At 39.0% G+C, this 21,389-nt stretch overlaps 2 protein-coding genes across 4 annotated transcripts; one reads left to right on the forward strand and one right to left on the reverse strand.

Moving 5' to 3' along the window:
• Positions 1–206: 206 nt before the first annotated feature.
• LOC139814049 (dual oxidase 2-like) lies at positions 207–15,907 on the forward strand. 3 transcript variants are annotated; one of them, XM_071780000.1, is made up of 27 exons: positions 207–378; positions 566–925; positions 1,170–1,354; positions 1,424–1,667; positions 2,921–3,148; positions 3,237–3,320; positions 3,689–3,774; positions 3,896–4,177; positions 4,262–4,437; positions 4,523–4,644; positions 11,064–11,261; positions 11,340–11,453; positions 11,536–11,675; positions 11,751–12,014; positions 12,144–12,284; positions 12,361–12,536; positions 12,663–13,186; positions 13,247–13,477; positions 13,578–13,671; positions 13,768–13,817; positions 13,932–13,978; positions 14,111–14,231; positions 14,306–14,535; positions 14,650–14,808; positions 14,883–15,038; positions 15,133–15,261; positions 15,491–15,907. In XM_071780000.1, exons 1-27 carry the CDS (start codon positions 207–209, stop codon positions 15,617–15,619), a joined length of 4,842 nt encoding a protein of 1,613 aa, XP_071636101.1. In that variant the 3' UTR covers positions 15,620–15,907. The 3 variants fall into 3 exon arrangements, with proteins under 3 accessions (XP_071636101.1, XP_071636100.1, XP_071636102.1); XM_071779999.1 differs by having other exon boundaries at positions 13,768–13,978; XM_071780001.1 differs by lacking the exons at positions 207–378; positions 566–925 and having other exon boundaries at positions 1,231–1,354; positions 1,411–1,667; positions 13,768–13,978.
• Positions 1,078–2,927, reverse strand: LOC139814061 (pyruvate dehydrogenase E1 component subunit beta, mitochondrial). The gene has a single exon (XM_071780027.1). The coding sequence runs from the start codon at positions 2,784–2,786 to the stop codon at positions 1,728–1,730; it is 1,059 nt and encodes a 352-aa protein (XP_071636128.1). The 5' UTR covers positions 2,787–2,927; the 3' UTR covers positions 1,078–1,727.
• Positions 15,908–21,389: the final 5,482 nt, after the last annotated feature.

Here is a 21,389-nt window from a genome sequence, read left to right on the forward strand (position 1 = left end):
TAATAAATTAAGAAATAAATCTCTCGTAATCACGTTGCTCGTGGTCTACGTATATCTGCCAGTGATTCATATTTGTGGTTTCCTGTGTGGACACTCTTATCGTCTACGACGAGGAAGTAGTCTAATCAGGCCGCTTGTAACGCACCAAACTCGGTAGAGATCACTCGCGGTAGAACGTGCTGCAGCTCTGAATAAATGAGTGCTAGATGAGTGCTGGATATTGCTGGAAAAGATCATTCTGTGTAGCGTTAATGGAGAACAACATGTATCTCGCCTTAAATTTATTCATTATCGTAATTAATTTTTCATTAATTGTTGCACAAAACGCTACAACACAACGGCAACCTCCACTTACACCTACGCTGGACCCGAATAGACGTACGTATAAATACATATGTATCTCGTACATTATATCTCAAGCTATATAAATCTGATAGCTTTGGTTGATCTGAATTTCTTTCTTATCTCTTACATGAATTCGCGCTTTACTTTTTTCTCGCGCATGTTACAGTTTCCACATAGTGAATTGATATAAAAATACACTACGATATGTCCTATATGCTAGATTTCAAGAAGCCAGACAAGAACGTGGTCGGTGAAACGTTCGCCAAGGACTTGACAGATTGGTTGTTTACCGGATGTTGGGGTGGAAATAACAATCAATCGAATAAATGCTCACCGTATCGCACAGCATCGAATATCGAATATCCTGGTTACGATGGATGGTACAACAACGTTGGTAGACCGGAACTAGGTGCGGTCGATACTCCGTTGTTAAGAAGACTGCCAGCAGCTTATGAAGATGGAGTGTATAAACCTTCAGGCTCTAAAAGACCGGAACCATTAGAGATAAGTGAGAAGCTGTTGAGCGGAAAAATTGGATCTAAATCAAGAACGGGGAGAAACGCTCTACTTGTATTTTTCGGTACGCGAAAAACCGATTCGTCTTATACAATCTTACGTATCTTAAAAATTACATTATTATTATTTGTAAATACCTCGAAAATATAACATATATTATATCATATCATATCATATGATATGTATGTATGTTATGTCAAATATGTTATGTATAAATTTCAAATCTCTCTCTCTCTCTCTCTCTCTCTCTCTCTCTCTCTCTCTCTCTCTCTCTCTCTGCGCAATTTGAAAAAATATGTGCTCAACAGGTCAACAGGTGGTGGAGGAAATTTTAGATGCTCAGAGACCAGCTTGCCCGCCCGAGTATATTAACATAAAAATTCCGAAAAACCATCGATACAGAATAAATAAACCGGGGCACACAGAAATGCCTGTTTTACGTACACGGTACGATCATCGGACGGGCCATTCGCCGAACAATCCTCGTCAACAGGTATGACACGAGCTCCCCTCCGACAATGCTTTCCGAGCGCGCACAGATTTAAATAGATTGCGATTGCAGCTGAACGAGATCACGCCATTCTTAGACGGTGGATTGATCTACGGTACATCCAAAGCGTGGTCTGACGTTTTAAGAACGAGCACTGGGGGAATATTGCAGGAGGACGGGCAACTTGCGTCGTCGGATTTTCCTCTGTATCCGGACTACAACACCGTTAGATTACCGATGGCCAATCCACCGCCGCCTATTCATCATCATCAATATGTCTCGCGACATTACACCGAGAGCGTCACCAGATATTTCAGTGAGTGAGAAAGTTTATTCTACAACAAATAACAGATAGAGATACGTGCTAAGAATTTTGTCAGAATTTTGTGCCGCAGATGCGTTTAGCGTAGTCGGCTATATGATGCTCCTTCGGGGTACATTCGTACTCGATCTTCTCCGAATAAGGCATCGGGACGTCGATGCCGGCGCATCGGACCGCAGGTGCGTCGAGCTGAAAAAAGACTGGATTCTCCATGACTGTCGCGACAATCTCGGATCCTACTCCGCATCTAGGCCAACCCAGTTCAACGGTCATTAGTCTGTGCGTTTTGCCGATCGACTTGAATACCGTGTCCCAGTCCAAGGGTCTTAGCGATCGTAGATTGATAACTTCCGCCTCGATACCTTGCCCAGCCAACAGCTCGGCCGCTTGAAGCGTATACACGTACGCCTGGCCGTGCGTCACTAGAGTGATGTGCTTGCCAGGCTTCTCCACCTTGGCCTTGCCGATAGGTATCTGGTAGTCCTTGTCCATAGCTTGGTCGGATACGGGAAATTCAATGTTGTAAAGTAGCTCGCTCTCCAGCATGATGACAGGATCGGGATCTCGCACAGCCGCCTTCAAGCAGCCCCTGTAATCCTCACAGGTCGACGGCGACACGACCTTCAAGCCAGGCGCGCTCATGAACCACGCGGCAAAGCACTGAGAATGCTGCGCGGCCAAACCTTTGGCGTTACCGTTCGGACCGCGAAATAGGATGGGAATGGGAAATCTTCCGGCGGACATGTAGAGATTCTTCGCGGCGCCATTGATAATACGGTCGATGGCTTGCATGGAGAAATTGAAGGTCATAAACTCGCATATCGGCCTTAGGCCTAGGAGCGCCGCGCCGATGGCGATACCACAGAATCCAGCCTCCGTGATCGGCGTGTCGATCAACCGCTTGTCGCCGTACTTCTTCCAGAGACCGCGCGTTATCTTGTAAGCGCCGTCGAATTCCGCGACCTCCTCACCTATTATGAATACCTTTTCGTCCCGAGCCAGCTCCTCGTCGAGGGCCGTATTCAACGCGTCGCGCACTGTCATCTTCGTCATCGATCTGCGGAACGCTTGGCTTTCGCCAAGGATACGCTGCCTCGTTACTCGCGTCAGCATTCCTTTACTTACAGCACTCCTCGACAGTCGAGAAAGATCGGATCTTGGACAAACAAATTTATATTTCTGCCCTTCTATTCGCGCGGCAGAAGCAACGCTTGTTGCGTCGCCGTCAACACATATGTGTGTTTCAGAATTAGGAAATCCTCGAGGGAACGAAAATCCGTTCTTGCTCACTTTCGGTATAATATGGTTCAGATGGCACAATTTCGTGGCATCTCACATTAAACGCCTCAATCCAAAGTGGTCGAGCGACAAAGTTTACAACGAGGCCCGTAAGTGGGTGATAGCGGTTCAGCAACACATTGTCGTCAACGAATGGTTACCTTCGTGGCTGGACGATAGACTTCCTGTGTATGAAGGTAAGAAAGATCAATTTTCATACAAGAAGAGCAGCTGCTGCTCTTAATCTATATGCGATCCAAATGACACGTTGTTCGTTGTTCAAAGGTTACAATCCCAATATTGATCCGCAGATAGATCAATTTTTCCAATCGGCTGCTTTCCGCTTCGGGCATACCTTGGTTCCACCAGGTAAGCAACGCTCCAGTTGACAGCTCCACTAATCAAACGGACAATATTACGTTTTGTATTATGGCCCCGTTGCTCTTATTCACGTGTTTGCGTCGTTCTTTTCATTCACGTGTATGTATGTACTACATACATACAAGATGATGCAAAAAAGACCTAAGATTTTTAATAATGAACGCAGGGGGGAGGGGGAGATTTAATATTTAATTAAACGTCCGCATCACGTGAAAATCATCATAGAAATCATATATAAAGCTGCGCGTTATAATAATCTACGGGTGTGTGCCTCGTTATAATAGTTATAATACGTGTAATAATAATGAAATAACATCGACACGCAATAATCGCAATAATCATTCTGTTGTGTCCAGGTGTGTACTTACGCAACTATGGGAGAAATAATTGTTCCTTGGAATCACACCCAATTAGAACATGCAACAATTACTGGATGTCACAGGTATCTTGCAATGACACGTACATTACACATTACACATGTTTTGATTTTCGACGTCGATTACGACGTTACGACGTTCGAAACGTGTTCGTGCGTAATGTACATGATGAATCGTTGTACTTAGAATTCTCTCCATGCCAATTTAACAAGAATAAAGGATGTTATCGATGTGGAGAAATTACTAATGGGAATGGCTATTCAATTATGCGAAGAGGAGGATCATAAAATCGTTGAAGATCTACGGGGCAGTTTGTTCGATCCATTAGAATTTTCCAGAAGAGATTTAATGGCACTTAATATTCAGAGAGGACGTGACCATGGGGTACCTGATTACAATAGTGCCCGTCGTGCCTACGGTCTGGCGGAAATTAAAAACGTATCCCATTTTAATCGCGTGAATGTCACGGTACGTTGTATAAAACTCATTTCTCTCCTATATTTGTGCCGCAGCACGATATAAAAGATACACATCATTCGTGTTTCGGGTAAGATACGGGAGGAGTTTCTCAGATTGTACAACAATTCGTTCGATGACGTGGATGTCTGGGTAGGCGGAATACTAGAGACTGGTGATGGACCCGGAGAGTTGTTTCAAAGAATCATTCGTGATCAGTTTCAGCGAATACGCGACGGTGACAGGTTTTGGTACAATAATACCGCAAATAGGTGCGTACGTGCAAATTCCTGTTTCAGTTTACCTCCTCCCATTTCACGTTTGCACATCATATCCTCCATATGATTTTCTTTGTAGACTTTTCACCGACAAGGAAGTTGAAAGACTGGAACAATTATCGTTTTACGATGTGCTAATGTGTACCACTAAGATGGACTGGAATGATATTCCAAAGAATCCTTTCAGAGTTCCTACCACAGGTAAAGAAAGAGATACATGTTGATTTGCAATGGTTGATGGTAATTAAAATAACTAGATATGTTGAACGCAGTGGTATATAAAAGAGAGATAGGCTCAGTCGAGATCACACTTGATAATACTTTATTAATTAACGACTTTATAAGCGTGACGTCGTGACGACTGTTTCAACGTATATTGGAACGAACGCGTGCTCGAGAGCGGAAGAAGAAGAGCTGCGGAAGAGGAAGCTCACATAGCGCGCCGCACAGAATAAAACGTAACTAAAAATACACTAGATATATCCGCGCGCCTTAAACTATGAACTAAACCTATATCGTTTCTTACTAGTTGTTGCTAGATTACCAACACCCCTCCTCAACAACAATTTTAGACTTCGCTTAGCGTTACATTATCAAGACCTATTTCTTTTGACAAAGTTCTCAACTTAACAGCTTGCAACGGCTTTGTTAACATATCTGCTATCATATGTTCTGTATCGCAATAACAATAGTTTAATACAGATGTTTCTCTTAAATGTTTAACATAATGATACTTAGTATCTATGTGCTTAGTTCGCTTACTAAACTTATGATTAGTAGTCAACTTAATACAGGATTGATTATCCTCATAAATCGTGGTGGTTCCACATTGCGCATGTCCAAGGTCTTCAAATAAACTTCTAAGCCATATAGCTTCTTGACATGCTTCTGCTAACGCTACATATTCCGCCTCTGTGGACGAAAGTGCTACACATGATTGCTTTCTGCATGCCCAACTAATGGCGCCACCATTAAATAGGAAGATATACCCACTATTTGATTTTCTATCAGAAACGTTTTGCCCCCAGTCAGCATCCGCGTAACCTATTAATTCGCATTCTTTTTGACTATAATTTCCAAGCTTTAGTTTATAATCTATTGTTCCTTTAAGAAAACGCAACACTCTTTTAGCTTCTGTCCAATCTATCTGTCTTGGATTTTGTAACTTTCTACTTAAAATAGCGACACTTGTAGTAATATCTGGACGAGTAAATACGGATACATACATTAACGCTCCTATTAATCTTTGATAACATAAATTATTTTTCAGATAAGGCCCTTCATTCTTAATTTTTTCATAACCTACGTCTAATGGTATTTTTGAAACTTTACTATTCTCTAAATTAAACGTACGCAATAGTTTTCTGATATATGTAGATTGGTTCATATAAAAACATCCTTCAGTGTCCCTTTCGATCTGTACTCCTAAGTAATAGCTCACTTCGCCAAGATCGGTTACATTAAATGCTTCGTTGAGTACATATTCCACATATGATATAAACTCTTGGTCATCACCTGCAATCAAGAGATCATCAACATATACAGTTAGATAAGTAAGCTTACCACTTGATATTTTTGTATATAGACACGGGTCTGTTTTGCTCCGTTTAAATCCCATTTTCTGTAGAATATCGTCCAGAGTCTCGTTCCAACTCTTTGCTGCTTGTTTTAGGCCGTATATTCCTTTTTTCAGCTTGCAGACCATGCCATTATTATCTTCATAACCCTGTGGCTGCCGCATGTAAATATCTTCATCTAAATCAGCATTCAAGAAGGCATTCTTTATATCGTAATGTTTGACGATCATATTCTTCTTTCCTGCTACTGCAAGCAATGCCCTGATGGTGTTCTGCTTTACAACTGGTGCAAATACTTCATTGTAATCTATTCCACGTCGCTGTGTAAAGCCCTGTGCCACAAGTCGAGCTTTATATCTTTGTATGTTACCATTGGCATCTCTCTTGATTTTGTAGATCCATCTACATCCGATCGTTTTCGAGTCTTCTGGTAATTCTACAAGTTCCCATGTATTATTCGTTTGAAGTGAACGAATTTCTTCATCCATGGCTGCTGTCCATTTGCTGCTGTCTGGTCCTGATTCAGCCTCTTCGTACGTTTCTGGTTCCGAAATATTAATTTCGGATATCTTTCCGGCAAATTCAAAACGTTCTGGTGGTACACCTTTGTTCGTTCGTTCGGATCTTCTTAAGTTTGTGCTGCATTTGTCCACTTCTTTATTCTTCACGTCGCAGATCTGGGGCTTTTTTCGTTGATCTTTATTTTCTTCTTTTTCTATATCTATAGTGTTTCCACTAATTTGATAATCCTCTTCATTCGTTTGATATTCGTCCAAAAACTTTACATCTCTGCTAATTTTAATTTTATCAGTCTTCTTATCCAGAAATCTGTAGGCTTTAGTATCTTCTGAATATCCAACGAACAATAGTTCTTCAGCTTTTTCATCCAGCTTACGACGATGTTGCTCCGGTATTTGAATATATGCTCTTGATCCGAAGACATGAATATTTTCCAAGTTTGGTTTTCTTGAATACCATCTTCCGTATGGCGTATCTCCTGTTGCATTGGTAGGGAGTCTGTTTTGTAAATAATTGGCTGTAACAACGGCTTCTCCCCAATATTTATTAGGTAAGTCTGCATCTAATAACATACAACGTGCCATTTCCATTAAGTATCTATTTTTCCGCTCAGCCACGCCGTTCTGTTGAGGTGAATACGCTGTAGTGTACTGGCTTTCAATTCCTTTAGCTTTAAGAAACTCCTTCAACTCTTTATTAGTGTATTCCCCTCCTCTGTCAGATCTTATTACTTTAGGCCTTTTATTATATTTATTTTCCATAAGCGTTACAAATTGTTTTAGCTTTATGCATACTTCTGATTTATGCTTTAACAGATGTACTTGTGTATATCTACTATAATCGTCTATGATGGTAAGCACGTACCTGTTGTTACTCGGTGTGGCCGTTTGCATAGGCCCACACACGTCCGTATGAACCAGTTCGAGAATTGATTTTGTTTTACTTCCAGACATCTTTGGGAATGAAGTTCGTGACATTTTTCCTTTGATGCAACATTCGCATACAGAACGCAATCCGCAATCTACAATCTCGATTCCTGTTGCTAACTCCTTAGTTGTAAGATCCTTAATAGCATTGATATCTCGGTGTCCTAACTTTCTGTGCCAGATATGTTGGCAATCCTTGTGATGCTGCTGACTCGTCATTAATGCTGTCTGTGTGGTCCTTAGTCTATACAAATTGTACGTCAAATCTGCTATTGCCATAACATTATTGCCTTTAGTTATCCTGCAACCATTCTTCTCAAAACTTACTTCAAAACCTTTATCGACAAGTTTACTAACTGATAAGAGGCTACTATCAAGATTAGGTATATACATTACATCTGTTACTGTTACATATATGCTTTTATTTTTATCGACAACACATACCAATTTACCTGTTCCGATGCCACAGACTTTGGTTAGCTCTCCGTTGGCTGTTTTAATATTCTCATCCCTCGACTCGAAAGAGGTAAAGAAACTTCTATCGTTGGTCATGTGGCTTGTCGCTCCTGAATCGATGTACCATACCTTATTCGATCCTTGTATGCTCTTCACGTGAAAACATGTTTCCTCCTTGTCATCGTTGTCCTTCGTTACGTGGTTCACTTTTTCTTGCTTTGCTTTCCAGGATTTATACTTCTTGCAATCTTTCTTCATGTGGCCCGTCTTCTTACAGAAAAAACAGCTTAAGTTTCCTTGTTCCTTATTGTTTTGATTTTTCTTAAATTTTTGTGTCTTTAAAGCTTTATCACTCGTTTCTTCTGATGCTTCACAGGTGTTTCTTCTCCTCAAATATTCGTCTATCAGTTTTCCTTTCACAAAGGCTGCGGTTAATTCGGCTTCTGACCTACTTTCTAATGCCGTTATTAGGTTATTATATGATTCCGGGAGACTGCATAATAACATCGCTACAATCATTTCGTCTTTTAACCTTTCTCCTAATGCTGCTAATTTATCTATCATTTCTTGCATGTAATGAATATGCTCTTCCATGTTACCGGTTTCTGTTAATTTCTGGCTACATATACGTTTTAGGAGAAATACCGGTAAATCTGAAGAATAGTGGCCTCCTCACCGATTTTGTTCAACTTGGGCTTAATCGACGCGTTTTTGCACGAAACGACCGAATCTGGCAGAAAAAAGTGTCGCTCTGCCCCGCGAAGCGAGATATTAACGGTTAAAGTTGACAGGAATCAGGTTATGATTCCTGTCATACCGACGAGCTGTAGCGACTACTGGCGACTACGAACATGCCCTGTGGCCACATGCGCATGCTCAGTGGCCGCACGCGCATGTAAAGCCCCTTGCACAATGCCAGGCAACAGGCAATAGGAACAGGGAATAGAAATCAGAAATCATGTATAAATGCAGAATAAACAGTAACACAGGCAATAGACACAGAGTTTCCGTCACGTTGGAAATTCTGTGCCTATTGCCTATTGCCAACCAATCATAGCATTTGAATTTTTTAGGTTGTAATTAACGATTTTTTGGTTATTTCCTGTTCCTATTGCCTGTTGCCTGGCATTGTGCAAGGGGCTTTAAACTGCGCCAATTTTAAATGAATTAATCGTGCAGAATAACCCAAGCATCTCGATTCAAGCAGTTAGGTCTCACGCTGGGAGTTTCATTAGTTTAATTATGCGTGGGAAGCACACACACACACACACACACACACACGGGAGGGGGTGCAAGGGGGGGGCCTTCGGCCTCTTCCTCCCCCGCACCCACCCCGTCGGTAGGCAGCGTGGACCTCGCTTTACAACATAAAGTACATGCTAAGTTGTAAAACGAAATTATAAAGTACATGCATGGGGGAGGGTGCAGGGGAGAAAAGCCTTTCTGTTCACGTGCGCTCACGCATGTAAGCCCCCTTGCACCCCTCCATGCATGTGCTTTATAATTTCGCTTTACAACTTAGCATGTACTTTATGTTGTAAAGCGAGGTCCACGCTGCCTACCGACGGGATGGGTGCGGGGGAGGGGGGGGGCCGAAGGCCCTCCCTTGCACCCCCCTGTGTGTGTGTGTGTGTGTGTGCTTCCCACGCATAATTAAACTAATGAAACTCCCAGCGTGAGACCTAACTGCTTGAATCGCGAGATGCTTATTTACATGTACTTTTCATATACCAACTATTCTCTGCTTTAACAAATTATTTCTGTTACAAATATTAAGCGTTTAAGTTAACGAAACATAAATAATTTGTTAAAGCAGAGAATAGTTGATATATGAAAAGTACACATAAATATTTACTTTTCATATATCAACTATTCTCTGCTTTAACAAATTATTTATGTTACAGATATTAAGTGTTGAAGTTAACGAAACAGAAATAAAATTGTTAAAGCAGAGAATAGTTGGTATGTGAAAAGTTAATATTTACATGTACTTTTCATATACCAACTATTCTCTGCTTTAACAAATTATTTCTGTTACAGTTATTAAGCGTTTAAGTTAACAAAACATAAATAATTTGTTAAAGCAGAGAATAGTTGGTATGTGAAAAGTACACATAAATATGTACTTACCAAGCAGACAGTTGTCACGTGACCTTCTTTTGCATGCGCGTGCGGCTACGGAGCATGCGCATGTGGCCACAGGGCATGTTCGTGGTCGCTACCAGTCGCTACATCGCGTCGGTATGACAGGTCTCATAACCTGATAGTCGTCAACTTTAACCGTTAATATCTCGCTTCGCGGGGCAGAGCGACACTTTTTTCTGCCAGATTCGGTCGTTTCGTGCAAAAACGCGTCGATTAAGCCCAAGTTGAACGAAATCGGTGAGGAGGCCACTATTCTTCAGATTTACCGAAATACCTTATTGGTTAGTGACGATTTTTGATGATACTTCTTCAGATTCTCCCATGCTTCCTTCGCCGAGCTTGCTTCTCTGATGTGCGTCAATTGGTTATCTTCAACGAGAAGGCCGATTGTGGCTTTAGCTTTACCGTCGTTTATGCGCCACACTGCATCAGGCTCTGCTGGTCGTTCGTTATTCACTACATCCCATAGATTCTCTTTCATTAACAATAACTGTACTCTGTATTGCCAGACTTGATAGTTTTCATTATTTAGTTTTGCAATCTTTACATATACGTTGTCCGCCATGATGTGCTGCTGTTCTCTCTTTTACTTTTACGATATCGGTAACCTTGTAATTTGCGTAACCTCTATAATCTGCGTAGCCTCTGTAACTTGGGCAGTCTGGGCCCATAACCTGTTGAACGCAGTGGTATATAAAAGAGAGATAGGCTCAGTCGAGATCACACTTGATAATACTTTATTAATTAACGACTTTATAAGCGTGACGTCGTGACGACTGTTTCAACGTATATAGGAACGAACGCGTGCTCGAGAGCGGAAGAAGTAGAGCTGCGGAAGAGGAAGCTCACATAGCGCGCCGCACAGAATAAAACGTAACTAAAAAATACACTAGATATATCCGCGCGCCTTAAACTATGAACTAAACCTATATCGTTTCTTACTAGTTGTTGCTAGATTACCAACAAGATATACCTAGATATGTCGCTGATTTTATAGCGAATGGCATACATCCCAGTTGTATCAATAATAAAATTGTGAAAGAAGGCAGATGTACAAATGGTCCCTGTTTTCACGCCGATCAAATAGACGAATACACAATTGAGACGTGCACAGAGCCTGGAACTTATGATTTTTTCTCGAACAGCGGCATATCCTTCATCTTTACATTCTTAGGTGTATCAACGTTGTTTTTTGGTAAAAATCCTGTTACTCCCATTCAAGTCTCTTGTGACGATGTCACATCACTTAATCCTAATACTAATTTTGACGCAGGTTTTATTACATTAATCGGTTTTAAAATACAATTCAAAGATAAGAAATCAGTGAAAGAAAATGTTATGTATAGAAAAATAGACCATAGTGATAACATAGGTATTATACATACCGGTAAGTTTTCAACAAGCACTTATATCATACATGTATGTCATATCTCACACGTGTATTAACGAAGATATTGTTTCGTCAACAGCTAGCGAATGGCAGGAGCCAAGAGCTTCTCTGAGATGCGTAATATTAGTGCCAAACGTAAGAAAGAACCAACTGGAGGTGAAAAATCAATTGGGGCACCTGATACGCGCGGTGGATTTTCCATCCAATAGCAGGGTCACGGTATCTTTCCTTTCCTTCCTTTTCTTCAATGATAGATCAATAACATACGCGCTACCTTCTTCTTTCCTCTTACAGATTTACTGTGCATCTGACAGTCATTATATGTTGATTCGTGTACATCACAGTTACGACTTAGTGCTAAAGTTCGATTCTGACTTTTTGAGAAGCGCATTTATAAAAGCATTTGAAAAATTTATATCAGAAATCTCAACGTCCGGGGATGCACGCTTAGTGCAAATGATAACTAATACCACGCATGCGGCACTACTTAAGCAAGCGATAACCAAGAAGCACCGTCAAAAAAAATTAGAAATGTTTTTCCGTGTTGTATTTGCGCAGGTATATCTCTTTTCTCTCTTTTTCTTTGTTGAAATAAACGTAAGACAAAAAATATATTTAAATAATATCTTATTTAACTAGAAATTTTTATCGAGACTCGTGTAATACATGTCCGCGAAATGTCTTCAGGCATTCCATATCGCGCATACGGAAGAAGAAATTTTAAAAATAGATTCGACAGTGGCACGAGAAGTAATTTATACCGAGTTGACCATCATAGAATTTGCGGAAGCCCTGAGTATGCGACCGGACGCCGAGTTCGTAAAGAAGGTGACATTTGTGTCAAATAACACGTTGTGCTAACGATCCGAATACGTCAAAGATATCGAAAGATTTATGTTTGCAGATATTTCATCTAGTGGACAAGGATAGAAACGGCTTCATATCGTTTCGGGAATTTGTCGATATGTTGGTGATATTTCTGAAGGGTTCTGCTGAGGAGAAGATGAAGTTGATGTTTGACATGTACGACATCAATGGTACAGGAAGACTGAAGAGAGAAGAGTTCTCAAATATGTTAAGGTTGTACACCTTATATCAATCGTCTAATTCTAAACAACGCTTTCACGTGCGTCTGCTGCATATATGTGATGTATCACAGTGTGATTACAGTACCTACGTTATTGTTAAACATATACATGTACGTAGATCATTTATGGAGACCGTCAACGCTGACGTCACGGACGATGAGCTGGAAGCTTTGGTGCAATCCATGATGTATCACGCTGACTTGGCGAATAAAGAGAGGATAAATCTACAAGACTTTCAGCAGATACTAAGTGACTTTAATGATAAATTTAATTACGCGGAATTGGAATTCAACGTGCCTACGGACGGGAAAAGCAACAGGAAACTTCACGCGGGCGTGAAGACAGTTAGATCGACGTTTATTGGCGAGGTACAAAAGACGGTGGAGAGTCTGTATGCCGATCCAAGCGAATTGCAATCCAGAGTCGAGGGCAAAGTTGAAAGCGTTGAACGAGATGCAAAGGAAGAGAAAAGTAATAGCGAAATTATCGACAAGGACGAAAAAATTGTCGAAGAAATTAAGAGACACTCGGACGATTATTGGTATCCTATAATGAAGTACCTTGCTAACAAACGACTGCAGATATTCTGGGCATGTTTATACACTTTGTTCCTGCTTGGGATTTTCGCGGAACGAGTATATTGTACGTCCTTCGAGTCAATCCAATCTTTTTCGCGCGATGGTAAACGATCCGCTTTTACAGATTACTCCGTACAACGGGAACATTCTGGTTTGAGACGGATATTAGGCTACGGCTTGACTATAACGAGAGGTGCAGCGTCAGCTATGATGTTTACTTATTCTACGTTATTAATTATGATGTGTCACAACACTATCACTATTCTGAGGACCACAACTCTGCAATTCTACATTCCCTTCGATTCAGCGATCGAAATGCACAAGTATATCGCTTGTTGGGCACTGGTGTTTACCGGTGAGATAATCTTATTCAAAGTTGCATGTATCCTTACCTGACACACACACAAACACACACAGCCAATTAAGTCTTCTCTTTTTACTTTTAATACTTTTAGCGTTACATACAATTGGACATGGCTTCAACTTTTATCACATATCTACGCAAACTGCCGATGATCTGACGTGTTTATTTCGCAATTATTTCCACGCGTAAGTTTACTTTGCCTTTTTTAATTATTTCACGTACTTACAATTATTTTATCATACGCATCGTCGTTGCATGACGTTTATTGATGTGATCTCTAGGACGCACGAACTTCCCAAGTTCCATTACTGGTGTTGGGGTACAATGACAGGTATAACGGGAGTATTTTTAACCATTTTGACTGGATTAATATTTGTATGCTCGTTACCGATGGTACGCAAATCATTCTATAACTGGTTCTCTTTTGTACACTCCTTGTACCCAGCTTTCTATATACTGATGGTTTTACACGGCAGTGGAAGATTAGTACAGGTAATATTGATATTTTTAGTATACATATGATAAATAATAAAATTCAGTTGTATTTTTGTACACTTGAAACGTACGTATTTGCATTACCGGTGGTTGCGTAACTGAAATCCATTTTATCTTACCATTTGATAGGAGCCATACTTTCATTATTTCTTTCTGGGGCCAGCTATTCTATTTATTCTCGATAAAGTCGTAGCTGTAACTAGAACAACGACAGAAATACCAATACTCAAAGCAGAAATTCTGCCATCAGGTACTTCTTAAGCTTAAGTAACTTGTCTACTTCCTCATGTATATTCATTTACATATATGTCGTATATGTCGTAGATGTAACGTGTATAACATTTCTCAGACCTTTAAATTTTCAATATAAATCTGGTCAGTGGATTAGAATAGCATGCCCAGCGTTACAGACAAATGAGTATCATCCGTTTACTTTATCTTCCGCGCCACACGAAACGAATTTAAGTATACACGTACGAGCGGTCGGACCATGGACCACAAATATTAGGGAGAAACTAGATCTATGCGCAATGTCTAATGAAAACTTACCGATGGTAAGCCTAATGATTATTATCGCATATTGCACATTGGATAATAAATGATTTGCTAACGTAACGAAGTTTTTATGTCATGTCATGTCATGTCATATTATCCATTTATCTCGATAGATTCACATAGATGGCCCGTATGGAGAAGGTCACCAAGATTGGGACAAATATCAAGTGGCAATCATGGTCGGTGGTGGTATAGGTGTCACGCCCTTTGCATCGATACTCAAAGATATCGTTTTTAAGTCCAATTGCAAGTTAAACTTTGGTTGCAAGAAGGTAATAACATCGCCATCGATACTATGATGGTAAAAAGAACTGTCGTAAAATTTCTATACGTATTCCCTGTAAAGGTATATTTCCTTTGGGTAACGAGAACGCAAAAACAATTTGAATGGATGGTCGACATATTGAGAGAGCTCGAAAAAGTAGACGTCAATAAAACAGTGTCTACTCATATTTTTGTTACTCAATTCTATCAAAAATTCGACCTACGTACGATACTTTTGGTAAGAAAATTATCTAAATTGATAAGCGCAGCTGTGTTATCGTTTAGCTTGACAAGATTTCATCATAAATAATGTTAATTAAATTTACTTTCAGTATATTTGTGAACGTCATTTTCAAAAGATTTCAAATAAGTCTCTGTTTACGGGCTTAAAGGCTGTGACGCATTTTGGACGACCCAAGTTTTCTCAATTTTTCCTATCTATACAGAAGTTACATCCTACTGTAAGTTACATCCTCCTTCATTATTATTATTGTCATTATTTATCGTAGTAGTAGTAGTAGTAGTAGTAGTCGTTGTTGGTTGTTGTTGTTGTTATATAATCATCGTCAACAGATGATATTAATTCTATGTCACATAATCCCTCTAGAATCTTACTAGCTGTATCAAATGCTTTCAATTCTTTAAATTATACATAGGTACAACGCGTAGTCGAAACAATTTTTGTTCCAGGCAAATAAGATTGGTGTTTTCAGTTGCGGAACACCAGCTATGACACAAGCAGTAGACGCAGCTTGTAAAGCGATTAATCTAACAGAAATTAACGATACGTTATTTCAGCATCATTATAAAAGCTTCTAAGTTATTTAGTATAATATTTTGTATCCGACAGAGACTCAAATGTGTATTTTTCATATTAATTATAATTTTTATATATCTTTATTTTTCTCAACTGGTATTTCTCTAATGAATTACATTCATAAAATATTTTTGATTATGATACATAAACTCCATGTTGTATTTGCATTAATGTTAAAATATCACAAGATAAGTGAGTATTTTCTACATTAACCACGTGAACAATGTGTGTTCGCGCGCGCGTGTGTCGCATCATTCATTAATATCAATAAAATTGTGTAATAATAAGAATTTAAGTGATATTTCTTGACACTCCCAAATTGCAATATTCTTTCACATAACCTAACCTTTCGCATAAATGGATACAAGCTATACTCACACGTATATGCGCTTTATGGTTATAGCCTTTATCACAGTCATAAATCATAAACGTGATCTCGATAAAGATTCCCGCCGTTGTATCCTATTAAATGAATTAAAAAGTACACAAATGACAGAATAACTTTGAAATAGAATATTGGGTTAGGACGATTATATACCTCTATGAAGTTGGCCGGACAACTTCAACGTATCGAACTTTCATTAATTGGAATCGATTGGTGGTCGTTTGGTGGTCTTTGGTAGTCTAGTCCGATCGTTTGGTGGTTAGTCGTTTTCCTGTAAAATAAAAATAAAATTTCCGGTGTGAAGTTAGCCGGACAATTTTTATTTTTCAACCAATTTAACTTTTTTATAGCTCATTCGACGCGGAATCGTTTGGTGGTCACGAATATAACCGGTAAAACGTTTGGTGGTCAACCGTTTTCCCAGAAAATAGAAAAAACCGTATGCGCATAATGCCGTATTCGGAACAATTGTATTTATCACCCAAATTGACTTTGATAGGGCTCAATCGACGCGGAATCGTTTGGTGGTCACGAATATCGTCATTAAAACGTTTGGTGGTCAATCGTTTTCCTAAGAAATAGAAAAAACCGTACTCTCACGCCATTGGTCGCATGACTCCGTGACGTTAGCTCGGTAATTTGATGAATAAACATTATTTATCAATCAAATTGACTTCCATACGGCTCAATCGACGCGGAATCGTTTGGTGGTCACGAATATAATCAGTAAAACGTTTGGTGGTCAACCGTTTTCCCAGAAAAAAGGAAAAACGTATGCTCACGCCATTGGTCGTATGACCCTGTAGTCCAGTCATTTGGTAGTTTTACCTGGAAAGTTTTCCGGGAGTTTTGAAAATTGGTAATTTTATATATTTCGATGTGCTCTTTCCGAATTTCAACTTTGCCACCTCGTATCTTTGCCGCTCGTGCCGCCATATTGGAAAAATGACGCCTAAAAGCAGTTTTTTGACAATATCTCCTTTCCGACTCATTCCACGATAAAAACATTTATATACAAAATAAAACTAGAGAAAATTTCTTACAATTTATGTAATAACCTTTTTTTTCGTAAAATTAATAGTTTTGGCATACGAGCGCCGCAAAGTGTAGTTCAACACGCGTTTTGGCCTAAAAACTCATTTCCACACCACCTTGAGGTAGAGTAAGCGGCGCGTTTTTTTTACCGTGGTATCCCCAGTAGGCCTAGTCCACATGCAATTCACTATTCTAAAATTTAGCGCATTCTTCTTCGCTTCGCTGTTCTTGATGGACCAGGTGTTGCGAGTTCATCGTCATTAGTACTGATCGAAACGTCACAGACCGAAATTTCTTCCACATCATCCGCGATGGGATTATCAGTTTCATCGCAATCCTCTTTGTTCTCGATTTCATCATACGTTTGCTCGAAAATAGTCTCCGTTTCTTCCTCTTCGTCGCTATCTTGTGATGGAACTTGCGAGTTAATTATCACAGGTACCACTACAATTCGTGCATATAACTGAGCACTTTAACCCAGCCTTTCTGCATTCACAGGCTTTTTGACATCTTTTTTGACATCTTTTTTATTTATTTATTTAGTGCTCCGTTATATGCACGAATTGTAGTGGTACCTGTGATAACTCACAAGTTCCATCACAAGATAGCGACGAAGAAGAAGAAACGGAGACTATTTTCGAGCAAACGTATGATAAAATCGAGAACGAAGAGGATTGCGATGAAAATGATAATCCCATCGCGGATGATGTGGAAGAAATTTCGGTCTGTGACGTTTCGATCAGTACTAATGACGATGAACTCGCAACACCTGGTCCATCAAGAACAGCGAAGCGAAGAAGAATGCGCTAAATTTTAGAATAGTGAATTGCATGTGGACTAGGCCTACTGGGGATACCACGGTAAAAAAAACGCGCCGCTTACTCTACCTCAAGGTGGTGTGGAAATGAGTTTTTAGGCCAAAACGCGTGTTGAACTACACTTTGCGGCGCTCGTATGCCAAAACTATTAATTTTACGAAAAAAAAGGTTATTACATAAATTGTAGGAAATTTTCTCTAGTTTTATTTTGTATATAAATGTTTTTATCGTGGAATGAGTCGGAAAGGAGATATTGTCAAAAAACTGCTTTTAGGCGTCATTTTTCCAATATGGCGGCACGAGCGGCAAAGATACGAGGTGGCAAAGTTGAAATTCGGAAAGAGCACATCGAAATATATAAAATTACCAATTTTCAAAACTCCCGGAAAACTTTCCAGGTAACCTCTTCTTTTACGACCAAATGACTGGACTACTGTGCTATTAGTCAGAAAAATTGTATTTGTCACCCAAATTGACTTTGATAGGGCTCAATTGACGCGGAATCGTTTGGTGGTCACGAATATTGTCATTAAAACGTTTGGTGGTCAATCGTTTTCCTAAGAAATAGAAAAAACCGTACTCTCACGCCATTGGTCGCATGACTCCGTGACGTTAGCTCGGTAATTTGATGGATAAACATTATTTATTAATCAAATTGACTTTCATACGGCTCAATCGACGCGGAATCGTTTGGTGGTCACGAATATCGTCATTAAAACGTTTGGTGGTCAACCGTTTTCCCAGAAAAAAGGAAAAACCGTATGCTCACGCCATTGGTCGTATGACCCTGTGCTATTAGTCAGAAAAATTGTATTTGTCACCCAAATTGACTTTGATAGGGCTCAATTGACGCGGAATCGTTTGGTGGTCACGAATATTGTCATTAAAACGTTTGGTGGTCAATCGTTTTCCTAAGAAATAGAAAAAACCGTACTCTCACGCCATTGGTCGCATGACTCCGTGACGTTAGCTCGGTAATTTGATGAATAAACATTATTTATCAATCAAATTGACTTTCATACGGCTCAATCGACGCGGAATCGTTTGGTGGTCACGAATATCGTCATTAAAACGTTTGGTGGTCAATCGTTTTCCTAAGAAATAGAAAAAACCGTACTCTCACGCCATTGGTCGCATGACTCCGTGACGTTAGCTCGGTAATTTGATGAATAAACATTATTTATCAATCAAATTGACTTTCATACGGCTCAATCGACGCGGAATCGTTTGGTGGTCACGAATATCGTCATTAAAACGTTTGGTGGTCAATCGTTTTCCTAAGAAATAGGTAAAACCGTACTCTCACGTCATTGGTTGTATGACTTCGTGACGTTAGCTCGGTAATTTGATGGATAAACATTATTTATCAATCAAATTGACTTTCATACGGCTCAATTTGATTGATAAATAATGTTTGTCCATCAAATTACCAAGCTAACGTCACGGAGTCATGCGACCAATGGCGTGAGAGTACGGTTTTTTCTATTTCTTAGGAAAACGGTTGACCACCAAACGTTTTAAGGGGATGCTAAAGCTAAGGCCAAACTTCCTCGACGTCGGTAATGTCAACTCTGTCAACTAAAGCAAAGGCCGAACTGATATTGGAGACCTCGCGTGGTGACAACGCGAAACTCCGGTTTCAGTGTTACCAACTTATTTCAGGTTCTATGAAGTGGTGTATGTCCGTACACGTACACACACCACTGAATTGCTCACACGGACGCACGGTAGAGCTCCGGTAACTTAGCCGGTCAACTTCGACTTTATTAATTTTCATATTTTTTTATCGTTTGTTGGTCGTTTGTTGGTGATTGTTGGCCTAATTACAACGTTTGTTGGTTCTTAATTTTTTTTTTAATTTAAAAAGAAAAATTAGCATTAAGTTAGCCGGAAAAATTTTATTTTTAATTTCAAAAAAGCCTAATCGATGCGTAATCGTATGCTGATGATTGTTGGTCTAATTTTAGCGTTTGTCGGTTTATTATTAGTCTTAAAAACGAAAAAAAACGAAAAATTATCTCAAATATTAAAGTAATCGAAGATTGGTTTATTTGCCTACGACTTAAGCTTTATTTCTATCAATTTAAGGCTAACATCTATAAAACTGCCATATGAATACGGACCTTAACATCGGCAGAAAATCGCGAAAAGATCAAGAAACATGGTGTATAAGTTTATAAGTTCTACTTTTAAACATAAAATTGTGCTTAAAATGGATTAATTATGAATTTATCATTTTCTTCCCATGAACTCTTCATTCAAGACGCCTAATTGTCAAAGTACGTATAAAATAAATGTCAAACTTACCATATGTGCTAAAAAAAATGATAGAATAAAGTATATCATACATACCTAAATGTGATCACTTAAAAACATGATACAGTGTTTCATGATATGCGCATTATGTTTGCGTTTAAAGAACTGAAATTTAAATAAGTTGTATTTTTATAAATAAAGATTATTTATGTGATCATTAAGAATATATATTATTTTATAAGAATATAAAGCTTCAACCTGATTGAATTTACATAAAATTGAAGAGAATTCTCGTATTCATACGTGAATATACGTTTCCTAGTAGAATTTTCTTGAAAAAAAACCTACTTCTCCAATGTATGCTTCTGTTTCTCACTTGTGGAAAGTGTTTTACTGTAAAAATTATAGATTTGTTTGAAGTAACAAAACGTCATTTTTTTTTAAGAACCTTATTATTTCATACAATTTTCATATAGATCCTAATGTTCATGTCTTTTACAATAAATAAGTACTATATGTATCTCAGGTCTATATTCCACTTCTTAGCAAGAACTATTCTTACAAATTATCTGCCAATCTTCGATTATTTTAATATGTGAGATAATTTTTCGTTTTTTTTTCGTTTTTAAGACTAATAATAAACCAACAAACGCTAAAATTAAACCAACAATCATCAGCAAACGATTACGCATCGATTAGGCTTTTTTGAAATTAAAAATAAAATTTTTCCGGCTAACTCTTAATGCTAATTTTTCTTTTTAAATTTAAAAAAAAATTAAGAACCAACAAACGTTGTAATTAGGCCAACAATCACCAACAAACGACCAACAAACGATAAAAAAATATGAAAATTAATAAAGTCGAAGTTGACCGGCTAAGTTACCGGAGCTGCACGGTAGAGAGACATATGCTATAGACGCGGCAACGCCGCGCGGCGTTGCCGCGTCTTGGATTCTTTAGCAATACGGCCTGAAAATGCTTTCTGATGGCCATCTGTAGCAGAAGGCAGTAACGTATCAAAGCTGATAAGCACCCGCTTTTTATAAATTATATATATTCTTATGCACACATGTGCGTATATATATATAATATGTATCTAATTATTATGTGTATGTTTATAATTGTCTGATGACAAATAATAACAGTAGCATAATTGAGAATGTGAATTAGTATACATAGTATGTATTGACGCGGGTACTTATTAGACTTGGCAATTTACTGCATCTCTTGCACCTCTAATAATTTTTTTCTTGTAATGTAAATGAATGATGTAAAACT

This window comes from Temnothorax longispinosus, chromosome 6 (assembly GCF_030848805.1).
Source record: "Temnothorax longispinosus isolate EJ_2023e chromosome 6, Tlon_JGU_v1, whole genome shotgun sequence".
NCBI lineage: Eukaryota > Metazoa > Arthropoda > Insecta > Hymenoptera > Formicidae > Temnothorax > Temnothorax longispinosus.

What these genes read in the sequence shown, in the direction of transcription:
- LOC139814049 (XM_071779999.1), top strand. Translation starts at nt 207, where the DNA reads ATGAGTGCTGGATATTGCTGGAAAAGATCATTCTGTGTAGCGTTAATG. An exon ending in TACGCTGGACCCGAATAGAC is followed by an intron (nt 379 to 565) that starts GTACGTATAAAT and finishes CCTATATGCTAG; the next exon opens with ATTTCAAGAAGCCAGACAAG. An exon ending in ACCTACGTACGATACTTTTG is followed by an intron (nt 15,039 to 15,132) that starts GTAAGAAAATTA and finishes ATTTACTTTCAG; the next exon opens with TATATTTGTGAACGTCATTT.
- LOC139814061 (XM_071780027.1), bottom strand. Translation starts at nt 2,786, where the DNA reads ATGCTGACGCGAGTAACGAGGCAGCGTATCCTTGGCGAAAGCCAAGCG.